The sequence below is a fragment of the Vanessa cardui genome, chromosome 4, assembly GCF_905220365.1.
Source record: "Vanessa cardui chromosome 4, ilVanCard2.1, whole genome shotgun sequence".
Taxonomy (NCBI): Eukaryota; Metazoa; Arthropoda; class Insecta; order Lepidoptera; family Nymphalidae; genus Vanessa; species Vanessa cardui.
The window spans coordinates 15,288,813-15,312,700 of record NC_061126.1 but is presented as its reverse complement, the minus strand read 5'-3'; the positions used below and the strand labels follow the sequence as shown (position 1 = coordinate 15,312,700).

The 23,888-nt window shown below is 35.3% G+C and overlaps 5 protein-coding genes across 5 annotated transcripts; 4 read left to right on the top strand and 1 right to left on the bottom strand.

The window, feature by feature from the left end:
• Positions 1-2,350: 2,350 nt before the first annotated feature.
• Positions 2,351-11,946, bottom strand: LOC124544356 (cyclin-A2-like). Its single transcript, XM_047122872.1, has 8 exons — positions 11,561-11,946; positions 11,200-11,492; positions 10,454-10,670; positions 4,655-4,878; positions 4,298-4,502; positions 3,705-3,858; positions 3,074-3,212; positions 2,351-2,616 (listed from the first exon to the last, which is right to left on the bottom strand). Exons 1-8 carry the CDS (start codon positions 11,705-11,707, stop codon positions 2,508-2,510), a joined length of 1,488 nt encoding a protein of 495 aa, XP_046978828.1. The 5' UTR covers positions 11,708-11,946; the 3' UTR covers positions 2,351-2,507.
• A 435-nt stretch (positions 11,947-12,381) lies between these two features.
• On the top strand, positions 12,382-16,367 carry LOC124544165 (ER degradation-enhancing alpha-mannosidase-like protein 2). Its single transcript, XM_047122623.1, has 8 exons — positions 12,382-13,009; positions 13,081-13,377; positions 13,463-13,706; positions 14,079-14,229; positions 14,546-14,725; positions 14,833-15,089; positions 15,175-15,419; positions 15,519-16,367. The coding sequence occupies exons 1-8, from the start codon at positions 12,864-12,866 to the stop codon at positions 16,225-16,227; spliced, it is 2,229 nt and encodes a 742-aa protein (XP_046978579.1). The 5' UTR covers positions 12,382-12,863; the 3' UTR covers positions 16,228-16,367.
• A 298-nt stretch (positions 16,368-16,665) lies between these two features.
• LOC124544398 (testis-specific serine/threonine-protein kinase 1-like) lies at positions 16,666-18,447 on the top strand. The gene is made up of 6 exons (XM_047122929.1): positions 16,666-16,905; positions 17,005-17,779; positions 17,859-17,992; positions 18,098-18,175; positions 18,253-18,357; positions 18,432-18,447. Exons 1-4 carry the CDS (start codon positions 16,810-16,812, stop codon positions 18,155-18,157), a joined length of 1,065 nt encoding a protein of 354 aa, XP_046978885.1. The 5' UTR covers positions 16,666-16,809; the 3' UTR covers positions 18,158-18,175; positions 18,253-18,357; positions 18,432-18,447.
• Positions 18,448-18,644: 197 nt separating this feature from the next.
• LOC124544259 (testis-specific serine/threonine-protein kinase 1-like) lies at positions 18,645-19,232 on the top strand. Its single transcript, XM_047122730.1, has one exon. It carries the CDS (start codon positions 18,645-18,647, stop codon positions 19,230-19,232), a length of 588 nt encoding a protein of 195 aa, XP_046978686.1.
• A 703-nt stretch (positions 19,233-19,935) lies between these two features.
• LOC124544468 (testis-specific serine/threonine-protein kinase 3-like) lies at positions 19,936-23,863 on the top strand. The gene is made up of 5 exons (XM_047123033.1): positions 19,936-20,226; positions 20,304-20,912; positions 21,074-21,233; positions 21,931-22,062; positions 22,517-23,863. Exons 1-5 carry the CDS (start codon positions 20,113-20,115, stop codon positions 22,588-22,590), a joined length of 1,089 nt encoding a protein of 362 aa, XP_046978989.1. The 5' UTR covers positions 19,936-20,112; the 3' UTR covers positions 22,591-23,863.
• Positions 23,864-23,888: the final 25 nt, after the last annotated feature.

Genomic DNA, 23,888 nt, shown 5'->3' with positions numbered 1-23,888 from the left:
GGTTTTCTTTTAATAAAAATTCTTAGATAAGTATATAAAATCCAAACACAATTCTAATGTTTGAATTGGATATTGGGTAGACTTGTACTATTTAAATAATTAAGTTTTATGCAGTTTTCGCGTAAGATTGAATTAGGTACCAAATTATTTAATTCCGTCCGTTACAAACAATATATTTTCCCTTTTGAATTATATATTAAAAGTTGGGATGAAGTGTCGTTTGACCCAGGGAGGGACTTGAAGGCATGACCATTATGGAGCATCATATACTTCATATCAGTTTTTTTAACTTATTTGAATTTAATAATTGACTAAAATCGATATTTTGCAATGAGATGGATCAAATAAGGAAAATAAAAAATGTAGGCAGATAACTTTTTTAAATTACTTTTAATTCCCAAGCCCTTAGAAATTAAAACGAAACAAAAAATGCAAGCAACGCAAAAAATTGTGAATTATTTTGATGTAAATCCCAACCATGGCTGTGCGACGCGTTGCCGCACGAAGTCGTATTATATTAAATCTGTTTTTGGTAATTTGCGTTATGTTTTAACCATAAAACCAGTACATTCCTCTCCACGAGTGTTTAATATAATCAATAAATCTTTACAGTAAATAATTATACGCGTTTTTGAGTCGGTATTTATACTCTACCGCAGTAAAGCCTCTAACGAGAAGAAACGGCGAGAAAGTCGTAGTTACTATTTTCAAAAAAACAGATTTAGTCTCTTATTCACAAATTATTTTTAATCAGTCATGGAAGGAACTAACCTAAATGCAGCCAATTTTCCTCAAAAAGTTTAAAGTAATTAAATAAGCTTTATTAGTTAATTTGGTCTGAATAACTTGTAAAACTATCATATCATATTTGTTTATAAGGTTTGTCTCACTACGAAAAAGATAATATTTGTAACAAATACTCGTTCAATGATACCCGTGATGGACAATAGGGTTGAAATAAAACGCTTAGTAATTTAATATTTTATATTACCAATATAGGTACTTACCTCCATCAGCTAAATCCGAGCAAAATATGGATTTTATTATATTAAATTACAATAAAACTACTTATCAACATTAAAAACATACCTTATATCTCAAAAATAATAATTTACTAACAAACATGAAAATAAGTGCTAAGAATTGGTATTTAAATAATCACTAAGTCGTTTACAATTCAAATACATTACAATAAATCTTTTAACGCCAAGTGCGATACCGTTCATCCATCACATTATAAAAAATTATAATTTGTAAATCATTGAAAGTTCACAAACATGTTTTAAAACTAACGTACAGTAGAATTACTTTAATTTTTATAAAAAAAATTGGTCCACGATACAATCACAATACTATCTACTTATCGTTCTAGGAATAGCGAAGTTGAACATTTCGCAGTCGTGAGAATCAGCGTGACAAAAGCGGTAGATGGAAATGAAATGAACACAGTAATGGTGAAAATAAATTTCTATGTAAAAATTTTGCTAATTTTAGTTTCGTTTATGACATTAACAATATATTCCCCGGTCTTTGAATTTCGTTGGACGACAAATTACACTAACTTTTTTGTGTCATTTAATTTATAAAACAAAATGGTTTAATCTTTGAAGAACAAGCGACATGAATACGAACAAAATATTTTTAGTTTCCGCTGAAAAATGTTTACTTTACACGATATACTAGCAACTATGACTATTCGACGTTAATTACAGATGGCTATTTACGCTTTGACGCAAAATCTTTTATTTTAAAGGATAACCCTGATCATTATCACTAGGTACATAACCGCAACATACGTTAAACTTACACACACCACATGTAAATAAATGCAAAGTCTTCAAACATTGTCTTTTCATACGTTTTCTTCAAAAAACTATCTTCAAGTAATGACGACTTTTTCAGTTTCTTCATTGCTTCCTGCAGGATACTAAATTTACTGCATGATTTAAAAAATACAACCAACATTTCTGGATGACACAGCTGTTTCATTATTAGTCTAAGAAAAAACAAGAACTAGGGACAACATAATATCAATTAATTTTTACCACTCAATCCTTACAAACATTATAATTTTCCGTATGAGTTAGAGTGTGAGCGATGTATATCCGTGTATAGTACGACACAACTTAGATGTCGCATCGGCAAAATTCGTAAAACCGATCACATCCGAATTGAGTACGCTATCCCAAATTATCAATATTTATTTCTCATGCGAATATGATCTTTGCACAAACGTAATAACTTGTAATATCACATGACCTAATATATTCGTCAATTTGACGCGTCGATTTACATGCACTAGCTTTCTCTGACGCGTGAATCTATAGCGACGGATAGCGTCGAATGGCGCGATAGGGAGCTATTTCTATTGGTTGTGTAAATCGGCAGTAATCGGTTTTATTTTCATTCCATTGCATTTTCCGATGCTACATCTAATTTGTGTCGCACTATAGCTGGTGAAGCGTCCGAGTGGTGGGTGCGTGGGGGGGGGGGGGGGTTATGTTTGACTAGCTGTGGCGCGCGGCGTCGGGCGGGGCGCGCGTGGCGGCGGCGGGCTGCTGGTACTTCGCCACAGCGAACATTGGCTTGGGCTCTATTGTTGACACACCGTCGAACCTGCAAAATGATTAAAATAAATTACTAATTATTTATTATATAATATACTATAATAATTCGTTATCATTTTAATATGTTGATATCGTCGTTTGAATCCGCGGTGCGCAGGAAAACCGACTGTGGTTTTTGTTGTACCGTTTTGTGTATTATTAATGTATTGTTCTTTTGGTTTAATAAATAAATAAATAAATAAAATAAAATACTACATAAAATATACAAAAAAAAATCGTTAACTTTTATTTTCATGGTTAATTAATAGTCAAAATCTCTAGTGAGAAAGGTATTTTTATATATAAAGTATACTAGAGAAAGTATCGCGATATATTTTTGTCATCACAAGAACACATCATTTTTTAATGAATATAAGTTATCACATAGTTAAAAAGCAAAGAAACGGGTATGATACAAAGTATAATGAAATATATGATAAAAGTATAATGAAATGTATGATAGTCACTTGTTGTTCTTATATTTGTCTGGGATGGCTTGATAGGGCTGTCGTGACGCATGCGAGTGTGTGCGCGCCAACTCGCGCAGGCAGGGCTCCAGTTCACTCCATCCGTAGCCCGAGCTCTGCACTAGTGCCGCCGGCCAAGCTGTGCAGTGGTTACATGGTAGAATTACACACTTAAAACTGTATTTTATATTTTAATACACAAAAATATTATATTAATAAACTATAAAACAATTTGATTTTGAATTTTGAATAAAATACAAATAAAATTAATAATTCGAAAAAGTACAAGTGAGCTTTCACGTGCGTTTATAATTCATCTCACGATAGCAGTGATGGTGTACTTAATTGAATAAACTGTTTATATATGTGACGACCTCCGTGGTCGAGTGGTGTGTACACCGGTTTTCATGGGTACGCCACCCGAGGTCCCGGGTTCGATTCCGGCCGAGTCGATGTAGATTACCATTAGTTTTCTATGTTGTCTTGGGTTTGGGTGTTTGTGGTATAGTTACTTCTGATTGTCCATAACACAAGTGCTTCAGCTACTTACATTGGGTTCAGATGTATGTGATGTTGTCTCATATTTATATTTATTATGTTATTGGTGCAGTGTTAGCGTAGGCGACAGTACCGGTGTTAGCGCAGGAGGCGTGTGCGGTCGCGTGGCAGGCGCCTCGCTCGCACAGCAGCGTGTGGCGCGCCGTGGCGAGCGCGCTGGCCGCGATGATGGAGGGCTTGAACTGCAAGTACGGCTCCGACTCCAGTAGTGACAGCTCCGCTATGTACTAAAAAACAAATGCTTCTTTATTACACAGTACAATATAATCTGTGCCTTTTCGGCACTAATAAAAGCCATAAAAAAAAAAAAAAAAAAATACACAGTACAATTTAAACCAGTCTTTTTAAACTTCTATCACCAAAAATTGTCTGTTAGAGATTGCTATAAGTGATTAGATAACTTTGCATACCATTTGTTATGTTTTTCTCTAATATTCACTCATGTGTTGCAGGTTAAAATTATTTAAATAAATGAATAAATTAACTTAATTTAGATAAATTGTATGTTCTATAACTTATAACAGATAATTCCTTCTTTTAGTTTATTTGCACATTGTGGGTTCAAATTAAATTTATTATTTTCAAGAAAATATAACCTACGCAAATTATAATCCATCTACAATACATCTTAAAAATATCAGATACATGGTAATCAGAAATACTCACAGCAGCTAAGTGAAATATTTTCTTTGAGATTCCATTTGAAATGCAGTAATGTGAGAGGAATGCAAGAGATGTAGGAGTTGAGAGATCAAATGACAGCACTTTCAGAATGAGATGTTCCATACGAAGGACCTCGCGCTTTGTGTAAGTATCATCCGTGATGTAGACAAACTCTGATACTTCTGGGGGATACACTTCTTCGTATTTCCTAATAAAAATAAATATAAATTATTAATAAAAAACCTTTAAAATAATAATGTAAAAAGTATAAAATATTTAAAATTTTAATTATAGTTGTTAGGTACTAATAAAGTAGTGTAAACAAGACAAATTCTACTTAATCCGTTTTACATAACTTACGCAGCAATATATGTAGCAGCCGTGCCAACAAGTTGCAGTTTGGTGCGAACTACACTCATGTACGATAAGAAGCGATCGATATATGACACGGCCAGGTGCAAAGTCTCACTCTGTTGTCCATACTCATCACAAACTTCCACTATCCAATCAATCAGTATTGAGCGCATCACCTGTGTAATGTCTGGCTGCTTGCGCATGTAGCGTGGATTTGCTCTATTTTTAACCTGTTTTGATACAATTGATAATATATAATTATGCTCATTCTTACACAGTATAAAACCTTTTTCAACTATGAGAGTGAGTGAATGCTGTCACATTTGTGAAGAAAGGTCAAACAAGTTTATACTAACTAATAACTTCAAATTAACTATTAAATAGTTTAAGAACAATAACTGTCTACATTTATATAACAGTACATAATAAACAATACAAATACAATTGTGTATTTTATGCAAATAAATTTTAAAATACAGTTTGGTAACCAAACTTTTTTTTTGGCATTGCACTATAGGCCATTGTCTTAACACATGTCCACAAATTTTATTGTTATGTATTGTTTTTTGCTATTAAACAACTGTACCGTTATTCGAAGCCTAATTATATATATGAGATATGCCATCGCTTCCGTTCCATTTTTCATCTCTTTTCTCCTTTGTTTTACCCTTTTCTGTCCCTTTCTTTCAATTTTACCACCACCACCACAGTGGCGCCATCTGAGTTAACAAGTTAATGGCGCTGACTTTGCTCGTCATTACGTCGTTGTTTTTCGTTCCATAAGGTTCCAAAGTGAGAAATTTAAAAAGTGTTGTTAATGTGATTATTCAAGTGCACACTATGTCCGAGGTACGTACCTAATAACTTTTAATGTTAACTATATTGTTTTATGCAACAGTAAAATGAACTTATTATTTAAATAATTTCTTTGATTGTTATAATACTCACTTTGGATAAAAATACCGTTACAAACGTCTTTTTTATTATTAATTAAACGGATTTTTTCGTTCGTAATGTTTTTATTAATATACCGTCATGCATTATAAAAATAAATATAAATTCTTTCTAGATTAGAATGAGTGAGACAATCAATCCAGTAAATTCAGATACAAATAAATCAGATTCATGGCGAAAAAGAAGGCATGAGAAACATCGTGATGATTCGAGCTCATCATCTTCTAGTAGTAGTTCGATGAGTAGTAGTTCAAATGATACTTCAAATTCAAAACGGCGTCGCCGGAATAAATCTAAAAGACATCGCAAAGATAAGAAATTAGATAGATTGTTTAAAGAGGTCAATTATCTTAAGAATCGATTGAATAATAATGAACATAATGAGGATTATTGTAGTTATCAAACACCTAGCTATATTGATGACAATGTAAGTAGTCAGCTATACGAAAACAATGATTGTAGTGATCCGGAACCCCAATTTTCATTATCGATTAGTACTAAATTAAAAGATCCCGAAATTTTACAAACACCCTCATCTTATCTAGATATTTTAAGAAATGTGCAATGTTTCGGCGATTCACAATGGCGAAATGTTAGGTATTCGGATGTGCAGAAAAATTATCGTCATTTCCCAGGTTTTTCTGAATTGGAAGCAAATGAAGAACTAAAACAATACGATAATAATCGATTCCTTATAAATGCTGACAAAGCATACGGTTCCTTGAGCTTCGCTCTCATTAAACAAAAAGATGTGCTTGAGAAGGAGCTTCGAAGCTTTTTACTGTGGGTAAAAACATCCCCTGATTTATCATTTATTGAAATTAATAAGAAAATTCAAGATATTTTTGTTACTGGTGATTTCTCCAAAATTTCTAACGATGCCCTTCAGTTGGTCTGCGGCCACAGGGCAGAGATTATCCAGCAACGCAGAGAATCAATTTTAGCTTCTGTTAAGGACCCGTTACATAAAAGCACACTGCGCAGCATTCCACCGTCGTGTCAAAATCTTTTTGAAGCTGAAAAATTATTAACAGTATTGGATAAAGCAGGTGGTGTACGTAAAGTGTTTTGGCAACGTACAAAAGATCGCGCTTCTGTACCGCAGACCGATCAAAATATTGTACCTCGTTTAGCACCACAGCAAAATTCATTCGCTTCAGTCTCGAGAAGAGGTGGACATAGTCAAGTATCGAGGGCCATCCCTAACAAGCCCTTTCGGGGCAGGGGAAGGCAAATTACTACCCGACGTCAAGGTGAACCAACATACGAATATCGCCACGAAAGGAAAAGCTCTCCCTCTTCCCACCGGGATAGGAGAGGTTGAACAAGAAAGTTTTGACTCACCGAGTCACTTTCGAGCTGGTCAGCTGACCAAATACCAAGTAAGATGGGCGAAAATGGGAGCTTCACCTTACATTCTGACCATTATTCCCGGTTACCATATCCCATTTGTCAAAAAGCCCCCACTATTTACACCAGACCTAAAAAGTTCCGGGCATGCGACTCCGGTTTCTGCGCAAATGACACAAATTATACAGAAGATGATTGTCGAAAACGTTCTATCTGTAGTTCCACCGTCACCCAGCTTCCTGTCACGTTTGTTTCTGGTACCAAAAGGAGACGGGACAATGAGGCCCATATTCAATCTCAACACACTAAATCAGTATGTCCTGGCAACGCCATTCAATCTGATAAACATTCACAAAATACCAGGGTTCCTACAGCCGAACGACTGGCTAGTGAAAATAGATCTTTCACAAGCTTATTTTCACCTACCGATACACAGAGCACACAAGCGCTTTCTACGCCTCTTGTCGCAAATTTTGGAAATGAACTGCCTGCCCTTCGGGTTGAGTTCCGCGCCAAAAACATTTGCAGCCCTGAGCAATTGGATGGCTCAATATCTGCGTCAAAAAGGGATACGTCTAATAGTATACTTGGACGACTATTTAATTGCCAACAGAGACCTGTCAACCTTGAAACAGCACGTGACAATAACGATAAATTTTCTAGAGTATCTAGGATGGATGATAAATTACAAAAAGTCTGTTCTGGTTCCCAGAAAGACTATAGAATACTTAGGCATTCTATGGGACCCATGGCAAAATCGGAAAATGCTTCCAAAAGAGAAACAGGTAAAATTACATTCGTCAATAAGCAATATAGTAAGAAAACCAGAAACGAATATAAAAGAAATTCAAAGCATTATTGGACAAATTAATTTTGCCAGCTTCGTTGTTCCGCTGGGCAGGCTGAATTATCGACAGCTTCAGAAATTAGTAATAACATATCTCAGATGGGAAGTAAAGAGTTTCAAACTAAACAACGAATGACTAGCAGAACTTCAGTGGTGGCTTCAGCACCTTCGAGATTGCTCCGTAATTCACGAGCCTCATCCGACCCACTACATGGTTACCGACGCTTCAGACCAAGGCTGGGGAGCGAGGATAAACAATGTAAATCTCTCCGGTGTGTGGTCGAAAACGGAAGAGAAGTTACACTGCAATCACAAAGAATTACTAGCCATACTCAGAGCGTTCGAAGAGTACAGTCCGAACCTACATTACGCATCTGTTCATCTACAATGCGACAACAAAACCGCTGTTGCATACTTACGCAACGAGGGCGGAACGAAATCACAAACCCTTCTGGATCTGACATACAAAATATTTCATCTTTTACACAATTGGGATATAAGCCTGACGATCCATCATATTCCCGGCATATACAACGCGGAGGCAGATCGACTGTCACGATTACGTACCCATCCGGAATGGCATGTTCTACCTCAAGGGACTTCACCTGTGTTTGCACGATGGGGGACTCCTGTAGTCGATCTGTTTGCGTCGAATCTCGCACGCGTAGTAAAGAGATACTGCTCACTGGATTGCCGGGACGATCAAGCGGAATTTCACAATGCATTATCCCAAGTATGGACTTATCCGTTGGCATGGGTGTTTCCTCCTCCGTTTTTGATACCCAAAGTTTTACAACATCTGCATCAATGTCAGGGTATATTCCTCATTGTAGCACCGAGATGGGAAAAGGTATTTTGGAGGGCCGATCTAAAAAGTCGAGCAATTGCAGCTCCTTGGACAATACGGAACCTTCCACAAGTGTTGATAGACATATCGACAGGCCTTCCTCCCCAGAATGTATCGAAGATGGTGCTGGAGGTTTGGAAATGTGGGGGTGGAATGAACAATTAAAGGGATGGTCACCCGAACAGAGAAAACTTTTAATGGATAGTTGGCGTCCCTCAACTCTAAAGTCTTATAAAACTGCATGGTCACGATGGGTAAAATGGGCTAATGATAATAATATAATTGTTAACAAACCTACTGGATCGGATTTAGCACGTTTTTTATGTGATCTACACTATAAAGAAAAGTTTTCTTATAGCACAATATTGTCACATAAATCTGTCGTGTCAACCTTATGCGACTTGGAATCATCGGAGCGTCTTAGTAGCCATCCGCTAGTGAAACGAATGTTAAAATCCATTTCACTATCAAAACCTTCGACACCAAAACCACCGATTTGGGATGTTGAGATTGTTTTTAATCATATCTCCTTGTTAGACACAGAAACAGGGAGTTTATATGAAATATCAAAAATTACTGCTGCTATTCTTTTAATGTACTCTGGAAGACGGATACATGATTTAACTTTATTACGAATTAATTCTAATGATTGTGTGTTGTCAGGTGACTATATTATTTTGTGGCCAGCATTCGGTTCAAAAACAGACTCCATTAATTATCGCCAGTCGGGTTGGAGATTAAATATTAATAAAGATAATAAAAATTTAGATCCTGTTCATTGGATTAACCGTTTAATCATGATTGGGCGTGATAGAAGAAAAGCTTCCAATAGCGAAAATCTATTTATTTCAACCTGTGGTAAGCCTAGACCTGCCACTAGGTCTGTAATAGGTGGTTGGATCAAGAATCTCCTTAAAGAAGCTGGTGTCATGGCATCGGCTGGTAGTTTTAGAGCCGCGGTAGCCTCCAAAAGTTGGCTTGAAAATAGCCCCATCGAGGATATACTTGCTCGAGGCAATTGGAGGTCAGAAAAAACTTTTAAGCAGTTCTATTGTCGACAAATTCTTCCTAATACAAGAGTTTCTGGTCACCCAATACAGAATTTGTTTACGCCCGTAACAACATAACTGTTACATGAACTAATTATTGTTATTAATCATTTATTATTATCATATTATTATGTTTATTAGTTCTGTTAAGAGTTAAGAAATTAATAATAATAAACTATTAAAATTTATTGTTACTGTAACTTTTTCAAAATAAAATTTACTAATTGTAGTATAAATTGTCTTTAAATTGTTGCTAATATTATTTGCTATAGTCACATTACGTCGACCACCACCACCAGGCGATAACAAACACGTCTCATATATATAATTAGGCTTCGAATAACGGTACAGTTGTTTAATAACGACGTTTTACCTGCAAATAAAACGTATATTAAACATACTTACCTTATTCGAAGCCTAATACTTTAATTCTGCCTGGTGGCAAACAACAGACGTAATGACGAGCAAAGTCAGCGCCATTAACTTGTTAACTCAGATGGCGCCACTGTGGTGGTGGTGGTAAAATTGAAAGAAAGGGACAGAAAAGGGTAAAACAAAGGAGAAAAGAGATGAAAAATGGAACGGAAGCGATGGCATATCTCATATATATAATTAGGCTTCGAATAAGGTAAGTATGTTTAATATACGTTTTATTTGCAGGTAAAACGTCGTTATTCATAAGTGGAACAAAAAATTGTTTGTGATTTAAGCATTTCTGTTTACAGTTACATTAAAGAGTAAAAATTTGTATGACTTACCTCAATCTCTTTCATATAGTCATATATATCTTGCCTATACTCTACGACATGGAAGAACATCTCACGATCAGTCTGGGCTGTAGTTGTGTCCTCTTCATCATTATCTTCAAGAATATCACTTGCATTCTTTGAAATTGACATAGAAAGAATGCTTGTATCCACAACTGACATGGGTGATTCGATAACATCTTTATCTTTCTTCTCTTGCAGTGGAAGTCTTAAAATATCATCACATAATATTAACACTTGATGTGAAAGCTTAATAAATAAGTTACAATTACATATTTAAAGCTTGCTGGAATCAATGCATTGATATTTTAAATGGTGTTTTTATTTTTGAAATTGTGTTAAGTAATTCTGAGTGTAGTTGTGATGTTATATAAAAATTGCAATTAAGTATCATATTCTTAGTTTATCAAGGCCACCTAATAAGCCACCAATTGAAAGTGATCACCGCTAATACACATTGGTACAGAAAAAAATATCAACAACCGATTACAGTAGCAGTTTGTAAAAAACCACATTAGAAATATTAATGCTAAGCCCCTAGTGGCTACAGATACAATTGAATTAACTATTTGGATGATTAGTTCCACAAAATAATAATTTATGGTTATGTGGGTGGAATTGATAAATAATTCAATTGTTACAGATATATCTTTAGTTATAAGTTATTGATTAATTTACTATAAATGTAGGAAAATGTACATTGAAAACAGGGTAATTATGTTTGAGCTAATAATTACCTGAGTGGAGGTGCTTTGACTGGTTCTTGTTGCTTTGCTTTTTCCACTTGAGCACAAAGAGCTCTGACGTTCTCTGCAGCATTGATGAAAAAGTTATCTTTCCTTATTTCCTTTGCAACAAATGGCTTGAATGTTGGTTCTCTCTTCTTCACCTCGACTTCTGTCGGTTTATCTTCATACACACTAAAGGCGCGAAACTGGGCCACGGGAGGTACGATATTTTTTTCATTTTTAATCTGACGTACTGTTCGGTTCTCATCTTGAACTTTGCAAGGTCCATTCGTCATTCCAGCCTGGAAAAATAGAACAATTAAAGCCATTCCACTTGTAAGTCTACATAGAACAAAAAATAACAACTTACATGCTTTGTATTGCGATTTTGGTTACAAGCAAACTGGCTTAGATCTCCAAGGGCACGCCGTTGAGAAGCAGCTGAAAATACGTCAGCATCTTTTCTCAAGCCCAACGCGGTGTTTTCTTGATCTTCATGAATTCTAAATGATGCCATTATTCCGTTTCTTCCGTAAACTTTAACGACAATCCTCAAATCGTAATTATGATGAATCAAAGCGCAGAGAACGCTTTGCCAAAGCGAAATACGTTTGGTTTATATCAAGAAGATAACATTTTATAAAAATTATGTGAGTAGTGCTAAAATTTAAATGGATATGAATTGAAAACACCCTCAAAAACGCTAACCAGTCTCAACGGACAACAGACATTTTGGTTGCTTCAGCTGTTGCAGTTTACGTTTGTCTATTATCTATGCTATTTTAAATTTTATCCAATGGCATTGAAGCGACTTTTTGTCTATGAGTAAACGTTATAAAAAATTAAATTATTTATTTATATTTTCATTTTTCTTTTATTTCATTACTATTATAGATACGTCTTCAATATTTATTGTTTTATGAAGATGAAGATTAATAATTTCAGGGAAATAACACTATGTTCTAAATTTATTTAATTTTTAATCATAATTGTGAATAATTAGAATAACTAATAATTTAACTTCATTTTGTGTAAAAAAAATATGTATTTGATTACTTATTGATTGATGATTATTTTTTCACTTAGCTGAATGAGGAAATACCACTTTCATTTAAACAAAGTATATATTAACTGTCAATGTCAGACGTCATAAGACAAAACAGCTGGAGAGTAGAGAATAGAGATGGCTGATGTCGTCTTTCGTATCTATTGAATTGAACTCGATTTAGCGAAAGTATTTTACTATCGATTGAATTAAATGCTGAAAGGAAACTCTGGCTGTGAAATTACATTTTATTAATTTATTTATTTAAGAAAAAGTTTTTATTTATATAATTTTATTTAGTCATTTTAGGCAATTTATCACAATTTTAGTGAAAATTAATTCTCGATACTTTTGTCTAGATTTATAGTGTTTCTAATCGACTAGAAACCTAGACTGTATTAAGTGAGATTCAGGTAACATCTCTACCCTACTGCAGTTATTGAATGCAGTTTTCAGTGTGCATTCATTGGTCTACGACGTTTTTCCCCTATAAATATAAATATTGATCCTAACTATTATGCAGCTAAGGAAAATATAGTATAATGTCCAATGTCTTTGAACCACTTCATAGTGTTTTGAAAGATTCTTAAAATTTGAAATCTAGGAATTCGTATAAAATGAAAAATTAATGATCTATTATTATTCTTCACCTCTTTATCGATTGATAGCTAAAATGTATCGAACACTATTGATTTCATTTTTAATTCTGGGTCTGCATTGCGATAATTGCTTGTCCATAAGGGAATACAGTAAAGAAGATGTTTTAAAACTAAGGTATATGATTTTTCTTGATAATAAAATACTATCATCACAACTCAGCTTAAAATATTATTTTTCAATTATAGAGAGGAAGTAAGAGAAATGTTTCAACATGCATACGACAGCTATCTGCGATATGCGTACCCCTACGACGAGCTCCGCCCTTTGAGCTGTGATGGAGTGGATACATGGGGCAGTTACTCGCTTACACTTATAGATGCTTTAGATATGCTTGTGATAATGGGAAACTACACGGAATTCAACAGGGTCGTTGACATTGTGCTTGAAAAACAAAACTTTGACACAGATATCAATGTTTCAGTATTTGAAACCAATATTAGAATTATTGGGGGCTTACTTAGTGCACATCTCTTGTCATATAAGTAAGTATATTGATACAATTACCACAATTGTGGTTTCTTAAATTAATTAATTTAAGAGTTTATTTAACATTTTATTCATTTTAAGATCTGGAATGAAACTAGAACCAGGATGGCCATGCAACGGACCTCTACTTCGGCTAGCCGAGGATGTTGCACACAGGCTAATAGCTGCTTTTGACACTACCACTGGGATGCCATATGGCACCATAAATTTAAGATCTGGTGTTCCACCCGGAGAAACAAGTATCACATGTACTGCTGGTGTGGGTACATTCATTATAGAATTTGGTACTTTAAGTCGGTTAACTGGAGACCCATTGTATGAAGAGGTGAGAATCTTATAATATTTATATTTATTTGCTAGTCAATTATTTTATGGCTGAGATGACCCAGTGGATGGAATGCGTGCATCTTAACCAATTGTTGCGGGTTCAAACCCTGGCAAGCATCACAGAATAATCATGTGCTTAATTTGTGTTTATAATACATCTCACGCTCTGATAACATCATGAGGCATCCTGCATGTGTCTAATTTCATCCAAATGTATATTCCACCAACACACATCGCAACAGTGTGGTGGAATATGTTCCAAACCTTCTCGACAAGGGAGAGGAGGCCTTAACACATCAGTGGGAAATTTACAGGCTGTTGTTGTTATTGATGTTATAGATCAGTTTTGAAATGAGACTGTTCGTTGCAGGTTGCACTGAATGCACTAAAAGCTTTATACCATCATAGATCACCTATAGGTCTAGTTGGAAACCACATTGATGTCATGTCAGGGAGGTGGACAGCTCAAGATGCTGGTATTGGGGGTGGAGTCGACTCCTATTTTGAATATCTAGTCAAGGGTATGTTTCTTAAATATTTTATTATAATTTAAATGTATGTTATATAATAAGTATTATTTAAAATTTTATGAAGAAAATATTTTTCATTGAAAAATGACATTAGATTTAGGTTTAAATAGCAAAAAAACTTTCTAAATATAAAAGTTGTTTCTGGGATACATAGAAAAAATCTAATATGCAAGAAGTTCAATAATTAAGTATCTTTTACATTATGTTAATATAGATTTGGCTTTTAGTATTTACAGCACTAATTGTTACACTTATTTCTGTAATTCTAAATACCTACATTATTACAATTTCATTTTTCGTTTTTCAGGTGCAATACTTTTAGAAAGGCCAGAACTAATGTCAATGTTTAATGAAGCTCGGACTGTCATTGATAAATATTTGAAGAAGGATGACTGGTATGTGTGGGCCACCATGCTGAAAGGACATGTGACCCTTCCTGTATTCCAGTCCCTGGAATCCTACTGGCCTGGCTTATTAAGCTTGATAGGTAGTTTTTTATTTTTTTTATGTAATTGAATAATATAATATATAGGTAGTATTATTATACACTTACTTACGTGCTATGTTGAGTTTCAAACTTATTTTATATTTTAGGTGAAAGCGACACAGCAATGCGTGTTATACACAATTACCACAGTGTATGGAAACAATATGGATTTACTCCAGAGGTTTACAACCTCGGTACCGGTGAGGCCTCATCATCGAGGGAGAGCTATCCCTTGCGTCCAGAACTAATAGAGTCTATTATGTACTTGTATAGAGAAACAAGAGATCCTATACTGCTGCAAATGGGAGAAGATATACTGAGAAGCATACAGCACAGTGCAAGAACACCTTGTGGATATGCTACTGTAATTATATTTTATTTTTTGTAATTGTTTTTTTATTAAATAGTATTCCATATTCTAACAATTGTCATTTTTAAATATATTCCAGATTAAGGATGTTCGTGACCACCGTAAGGAAGATCGTATGGAATCATTCTTCCTCGCTGAGACAACCAAATACCTATATCTATTGTTTGACCCGGACAACTTCATACACAACCCAGGTGTCCACGGGACAGTTATAAATACGCCAAATGGTGAATGTATAGTGGATATGGGTGGATATATTTTCAACACAGAGGCTCACCCCATTGATCCTCTCATGCTGTATTGTTGCCATGAAGCGAGGCAAGGGTCAGTAAATATTATTTAGAAAATATTAAATATTTTGATTCATACCAATGTATATCAAATTTAAACAATCAAATAAACATATTATTATTATTTTTTCAGTATAAACATTAGTGAGGTACACAGAATTTCCCAAATATTAGACGAGGAAGATAACATCCAATTTATGACAATGATAGATGCCTCAATGAATAGGAATACCACTAATACCACAGAAAATGAAACGGACTCCGAAACTGCAACCAGTTTCAAGTCTAACACAACTGCAACGACAAATGAAATTAGAGATTTTCCTAAAGTGGAACAAAATCAAGTTTCAATCAAAACAGAGACAAGGACTGGATATGTCAATATCGATGGCACTGAAAGAGAAAAGACTAAAAATGAAAGCTTAGGCGATATTTTGAAGGATCACATCAGCAATTACTACAATAATACAACTATAAATGACAGCAACAAGGATACAATCACCGAGGAGCCAGCTACCCAAACCGTTTCAAAAGTGGAAGTTGATGATATTATTATACCACAGAAAACTGAATCTGATACCTTACAGCTACCGAGCACCACGAAAGCGAAGGAAGTTATCAAAATCTTGCCGAAAGTGATACAAGATTACATAAATAATGATTACAGAGCCAAGACGACGTGCGAGCCGCAACGGATGCTGGAGAGAATCCGAAGCGAGAAGAGGTATCCGGAACACCCTGATATCAATAAATACAGAATCCTGCTGACGGCAGCTCCGACTTTCATGCAAAGGGTTTGCATCGCTGGAGAATTTCTGAATAGAAAGCACGTGGAATTGTGACATATAATGAATATGATTATACCTATAATTTTTTGTCTGGAATATCTGATTATAATTAGCCGCTACGCATATCTGTAGATACACTGTACGCGCTGCACTTGAATGTAGAGTTCGAGATTAAATAAAGTAGATCAAATTCAGATTATTGTTTTATTTATATTATGGTGATTCGTTTGAAAAAGCTTTCATTCCTTGGTCTTAGCAACTTACAATTTGAAGGTCTTTAGTCTTTTGCCTCGGGGAGCATAGTAGGCATTTTTCCCATGTGACGTCAGATTAACTAGAATAGAGCATATATAAACTTCCTAAAGATGTCAAAGAGAAGATGAATATTTCGTTCTGACTAAATAGTTCTCTTGTTCTTTATAGTCTGTAATAGTATATCTCTATAGAAGTAAATAGCAGTGTCAGTGTGGCATAATGTCAGAAATGAGCGAATTTCATAAAGCCAAATTTCAGTGATGTAATTTAATCTAAAAATGCCCTCTATTTATCTCTCTATGAATCTGTCAGCTGAGCGAGAGATCGTTTATGAATATTTGTCGCAAAATGTTCGATGTTTAGATAAATGTTGGAATTATAATGAACGATCTGAAAACTACTGTATCTGAAGAAAATACTTTATCTGCTAAAGGATACAAATTACTTAAGTTCGTCGGCGAAGGAGCATACGCTAAGGTAACAGAATTAGGTAACGAACATTTTAGATCCAGAATCGATACATCGCAAAGGTCATATGATAATCCAGAACTTTTGTAATAAATTATTTTTCAACAGGTGTATTTGACTGAGTATATAGGAAAAGAAGAAAATAATAAAATTACTCTTGCTTGTAAAATCATTGAGACATTGAAAGCTCCGAAAGACTTCGTCGTTAAATTCTTGCCGCGTGAAATCGACGTTCTCATTCGATTAAATCATCCACATTTGATCCATGTTCATAGCATATTTCAAAGAAAAACGAAATATTACATATTTATGCGATATAGCGAAAATGGCGATCTTCTTGGGTACATTTTAAAGAACGGTTGTGTTTCGGAAAATCAATCGAGAGTTTGGCTCCGGCAGTTGGCTTTGGGTTTGCAATACCTCCACGAATTAGAAGTCAGTCACCGAGACATCAAATGTGAGAACGTTTTGTTAACTGCCAACTTTAATGTGAAACTATCTGATTTTGGATTTTCAAGGTTTTGCGTGGACGAAGAAGACCAACCGATTTTGAGTGAGACTTACTGCGGTTCGATGTCCTACGCGGCACCGGAGATACTACGCGGCAAGCCTTATTTGCCTAAGCCAACAGATTTATGGTCCTTAGGGGTCGTGTTGTTTGTGATGCTAAATAAATCGATGCCCTTCGATGACACACGTATGCGAAAACTTTACGAGCAACAGATGGGAAAAAAGTACAGATTCCGATCACGTGTTGCAAGTGTCCTCTCTTTAGAGTGTAAGGCGGTAGTGAAGCATTTGCTCGAACCAGATCCGGGATTGAGGCATTCGGCGAACCAAATTCTTAACTCGGATTGGATTGCTATGGACAGTAGACTTACTTGTGAGTGACACCAAACTGATTAAGTATTCTTTTGTTATCAGTCCAAATCTTGTTTTTTTTTAATGGTATATTATTTTAGCTCTAAACGCAGTTGAAGCAGCCGCTCTTCAAAGAGCCAAAGAGGAAAGACAAAGATTTACAGATATCCATAAAACTCCACCAAAAAGGCAGGGCGATATTTTGGAACGACAACATAGAGAGTCTACTAACAGGGTACATACGAAAACTTTAGTAACTAATACTTTAAAGTTTACTTTTAACTTTGAACTTTTAGTAACTAACTTTAATTTGATAATAATACTTTATATGGCGTTTTAGGCCAGTGAAATGATAAAATCTCTTGCGAACATAACGGCAAGGCAGAAGAAAGCGGAATAAATGGAGGGAAAAATAAAGGTTTCCTAAAGTTATTACCACGCTGAATAATTATTTTTATTTTTATTAGCATATTAAAATGATTCCTTTAAATGTAGGTCAACATAGTGGACGATTTAAAATTATCTGGCTCTGAACAGTTGACACTTGCGACCCGTGGATATAAAATGATTAAAAAGGTGAATGAGGGATCATATGCTAAGGTAAATAACGTTTATAGATTAATTTATACAACGTCGAGTAAGCTCTAATTTATGTTTGGAAAATATACCGACAGGTTTACCTCGCAGAATATAGAAATCCAAATAAAAACGATAAACTTACAGTATTAGCGTGTAAAGTAATCGATACGAATACAGCTCCAAAAGATTTTGTTAAGAAATTTCTTCCAAGAGAGATAGAAATGCTCATAAAGCTCAACCACCCACATCTCGTTCACACTCACAGTATATTTCAAAGGAGATTTAAATATTTCATATTCATGAGATACATGGAGCACGGAGATTTACTTGAGCATATATTGCAAAAAGGTGCAGTTCAAGAAGACCAGGCTAGGATATGGACGCGTCAGCTGGCCCTCGCCATACAATACATGCACGAGCTAGAAATAGCGCATAGAGATATCAAATGTGAGAACGTACTATTGACTGCCAACCAAAATGCCAAGCTTTCTGATTTCGGTTTCGCTCGCATATGTGTTGATAAAAGACTCAAGGATATTCACAGTGACACATTTTGTGGTTCATTGTCTTACACGGCACCCGAGATCCTGCAGGGTTCTCCGTATTATCCGAAGCCAACGGACATTTGGTCACTCGGTATTGTTATTTATGTAATGCTAAATAGAGCTATGCCCTTCGAAGATAAACATATAAAGCAATTGTATCAAGCTCAGATAAATAAGAATTGGAGGTTTCGATCACGATTTATTGATACTTTGTCGGATAATTGTAAGCGACTTGTTACACTAATGTTGGAACCTAATCACCGAAATAGGATTAAAATTGAAGGCATCCTCAACAGCGAATGGATTGCGATGGACTCTAGGTTACTAGGTTGGAGTGATTTAGTACTATGAACTTAGTAAATTATCTTATTAAATAAATAGTAGGTTTGTAAATATTGATCAGATCACGTCACCTAAGTCCCTTTAGATGCCATTTATTAAAATATGTTAAAAAAATTAGGACGTCTTTTTAAATTATTTGGGTATAATAGGTAAAATATTTTAGAATGGTCACCTCAAGAAACAATGGCGTTTAACAAAGCTCGAGAAGAAAAAAAAAGTTTAGTAAAAAAATTGGAAGTCCAGGAACATCTGACGGAACCTCTTCCAGAGACGTCTATTGTCAGGACGAATTGTGAATCTGTTGGTTCCTCCTCAACTTGGTAAGAGTTAGAGCTCAGCGGGATTGTGTCGTTAAAAAACAAATTTTGATGTATTTTTATATAATTGATAATATATTTTTTTATGATTAAAAAAAAACGAAAACAATAATTATCTAATAAATTGTAGCTAGTTTGTCTATTAGTTGTTTTAAACCGCGTTCACATGAATTTATCAACTTCTAATTCGGAAACGATTAGTCATTCGAACAGATTTTACATCAATTTAGGTAGTAAATATACGATTCAATGAAAGTTTGCCATTTTTCCACTTTTCTTGGAGGTAAATCGAGCAAGTTTGTGCTGCAAGTTGTAGTAAGTTTATTTGTGAATATAGGAACTTGTTTATAGTTAGAAAGATAAAATCTGGAATGACAATGTCAAATATGAAATTACCAATTCGACAAACTTTATAAAGTAAAATTAATAATATTTTTTGAAAATGTAGCCGTACTTGATCCTCAAACAAATTTCAGATGACTGTCCCAATGGAAAACATTTACATTTTTAAACCATCATGCCGACGAAAGTAAAAATTAAATAACTATGTGTAACACTAGCGATCAACACAAATGTGTCCCGCCACGGAGAAATTGGATCTGAGCACCACAGAGTCAGATATTTTAGTATTGCAGGAAAAAGGATTCATCTTAGAAAAAATAATAGGAGAAGGCTCTTATGCCAAAGTATGCTCCGCATTGAATACGACTAAAATCAGAGCCGAGTTTTATTTTTAGTAACCAGTTATTTTTTGCTTTTGTAGGTATTTAAAGCAACCCATATGGTCGACGAAACCCGTCATAGCGTGATGGCCTGCAAAGTAATAGACACAGCACAAGCTCCACGGGATTACTTGACGAAATTTTTACCGCGCGAGTTAGACATTCTGATTCGAATAAATCACCCGCACATCGTTCACGTCTCAAACATTTTCCAACGTCGCGCTAAGTACTTTATATTTCTTCGTTTTGCCGAAAATGGTGACTTGCTCGATTTCTTGTCCCAGAATGGTGCAGTGCCGGAGAACCAGAGCAGGCTATGGATGCGGCAGATTTTGTCCGGGATTAACTACATACACACCATGAACATAGCGCACAGAGACTTGAAATGTGAAAACGTCCTCATTACCGCCAATTACAATGTAAAAATAACCGATTTTGGATTTGCACGCAATGTCAGACAGCGAGACAGGGACTTGTTGAGTGAAACCTATTGCGGTTCCCTCTCCTACGCAGCTCCTGAAGTGTTAAAAGGCGTGCCGTACTTACCGAAACTAGCCGACATGTGGTCTATTGGTATTATTTTGTACACGATGCTCAATAAAGCACTTCCATTTAATGAGACGTCCGTTAAAAAGTTGTACGAGAAACAGGTAAACACTTTTCATCAATTATATGAGTTTTCTTTTGTTGTGTAAAAATTTGCAACGATTTCAGGGTGTTACAACAAATTTGGTCTATTCTCCATGAGCAAACTGGTTTCATTATTATCTCCAAAAAAAGCTAATGCGAAGTTTTAATTCTTATGGTAAAGGTGATGCGTAAGTGGCGCTTCCGCACGAGCGTGGTGAGCCAGCTGTCGACGGAGTGCAAGCAGCAGGTGACGCAGCTGATGGAGCCCGAGGCGAAGTCCCGGCCCACTGCCAACACCATCTTTAATGGACCCTGGATAGCTATGGACCCAAGACTTACCAGTGAGGAACCAATTACCCTTTGATTTCAGTGTTTTAATAAATAAATAGGACTAGTCTTAAAGTAAAGTAACAGCCTGTAAATTTCCCACTGCTGAGATAAGGCCTCCTCTTCCATTAAGGAGAGGGTTTGGAACGTATGCCACCACGCTGTTCCAATGCGGGTTGGTGGAATGCACATGTGGCAGAATTTCGATGAAATTAGACACATGCAAGTTTCCTCACGATGTTTTCCTTCACCGCCGAGCATCAGATGAATTATAAACACAATTAATCACATATATATAGTGATGCTTGCCCGGGTTTGAACCCGCAATCATCGGTTAAGATGCACGCGTTCTAACCACTGGGCCATCTCAGCTCTCTCTTAATATTTATAATTAAGTATTTAAAATATATGGAACATGTTTTGTCATTCAAAAATTATACAACAAATTTCTGTTCATGCTGACTGTAAAGATTTTTTAAAATGTGTTTCGACGACCATTTTGATTTTGCCTAAAGTAGCTTTGCTGCCGTGCACTTTTATTCGGTATAGATTTCATATTTTAAAATTGGTTGATATTTTCAAAGTCGTACCACAGATTAAAATTTACACAAAACATAAGTAAACGCTTAAGTTTCATTACCGAGTTAATCTTGATATATCAAGAAATATGTTTCATATAAATTATAACATGCTAAGTTTATTTGTTCACAGAACTAACGTTTTTAGAAGAATCATTATTAAAACAAGCTCAAGAAGAATCTTACAGAAAAGAAAGGGAACATTTAGAAGAGGAGACTGAAGTGGAGCGGCTCGCAGAACTGAGACGCAAGGGCAGAGGAAAAGGTAAGCAGTATGATCTTTCTATCTAGTTAGGTAAGAAGTTGATGCACATACGTTGCTCGCATACAAAAATAGGAAATATTTTACACTGGATTGTTCCAATATATAAAAGATACTGCTTGTCATTTGAAGAATATTTATAGCATATGTAAACCGAGGAGGCTCGCAGTTCTAGCATGCTAGTGCTAAATCCAGACGTGCTAGCTACAAGCATGTCTAGAATCATAGTTAGTGTACCGGTTTAATCGTGCTTAAGGACACTAGCAGGCATGTGTGTTACAGGCATTCCTGTATTGGTCGAAACAACTTCTTGGAATATCTTTTGTATATTATATTATACGATGTGTATATAGATAGTATTATATAATGTTGTAGTTGTTGTTTTAAATTTCCAATAGTGTATATATTTGTTTCGTATGTTTGTGATGTAATTAATATGGTGTGTATTTGCTTTCAGAGGGTTTAAAAATACTTAAAACTGCCGATTCAAATTTCGCTAAATCACAACCTTTATTCGAAGACGCGGAGTGAAAAACAGCAAATGTACTCATTCATTCAGTATTTATTAACTCTTACATTTTATATTTATTTAAGTTATTGTAAAAATTATTTTAATACATTTTTGTATAAACGAGCTGCTTATATGATTTTTGGCGGGACGCGCTCCCGCCCTTTAATACTTAGCACTCTTATCAATTACAAAGCTATGGAAGACAAGGGTCCATCATAAAGGTCAAATTATATGCCGCGCCCTTTTGGAACCGAACATCGAATAATACTTGGAGTATTACATTAGCAATACACAACTGCATGCAAACATGGTGCACTCCTCTAGCGGAACGAGGTTCAATTCTAAAAGGGCGCAGGCGCCCCCGAGGAGGCTTCACAACATTCATATAACATTTGGCACAGCTTGGTAGGAACAGGATCACGGCTCGTAATACAGTCTTAAGTAAATCGTATCCAAAACTTGGTATAAGACTAAAAATTTTACAATTTTCTCGCCAAGTATCAATCGTGAATTTTTGACATTGCTTAAAAATAAAAATTGGACCTTCGTAAAGTTTAAAACTTTCCTACGTCAATATCGTTACTCATTGTAAAAGCTAAAAGTTCTTCCACAATTGTTATGGTCCAAATATTTTGTACGGAACCCTCGGTAAATGCTGTACTTTGAACACTATATTGTGCGATCTGGGGCTGATTCGGAAACTTTATTAAATTATGTTTTACAATGTACTAATTTAATGTGATATATAAATAGGTACACATTTAAACGCTAACAATGAAAACTCTTAGAAAACTCAACGTGTATTTCCTCAACTATTCTAATCTGAGCTACAGTAACAGACTTCAATATATAACCCTTAGAATTTATTATAATAATTTACTTTCGAAACATTAGCAGCAGAAATGATACCTGGTATGTATTGTCATTTCTCAGTCGTTTTACAATTAACTACTTATTAAACGTTACAAGTACCATGGGAAGTAAAATATCATCAAAACTGTCAAGCCATGCGTAACCAATTCCGAAATGCGAAGGAGTAAAGATAAGTAGAAGAAAACAATGGATTGGCTCTCCTGATATGCAATTCAAACACTTTTCAATTATACCTATATTTCTAGAAGGCATACATCTTAATTGATGATTGCGGGTTCAAACCGAGGCAGGCAACACTGAATTTTCATGTTTAGCACACGTGTTTATTCATCTCGTGCTCGGTATAGGAAAACATCGTGAGGAAACCTGCATGTGTCTAATTTCAACGGAATTCTGTCACATGTCAATCCACCAATCTGCATTGCAGATATGGAGTGGAGACGTT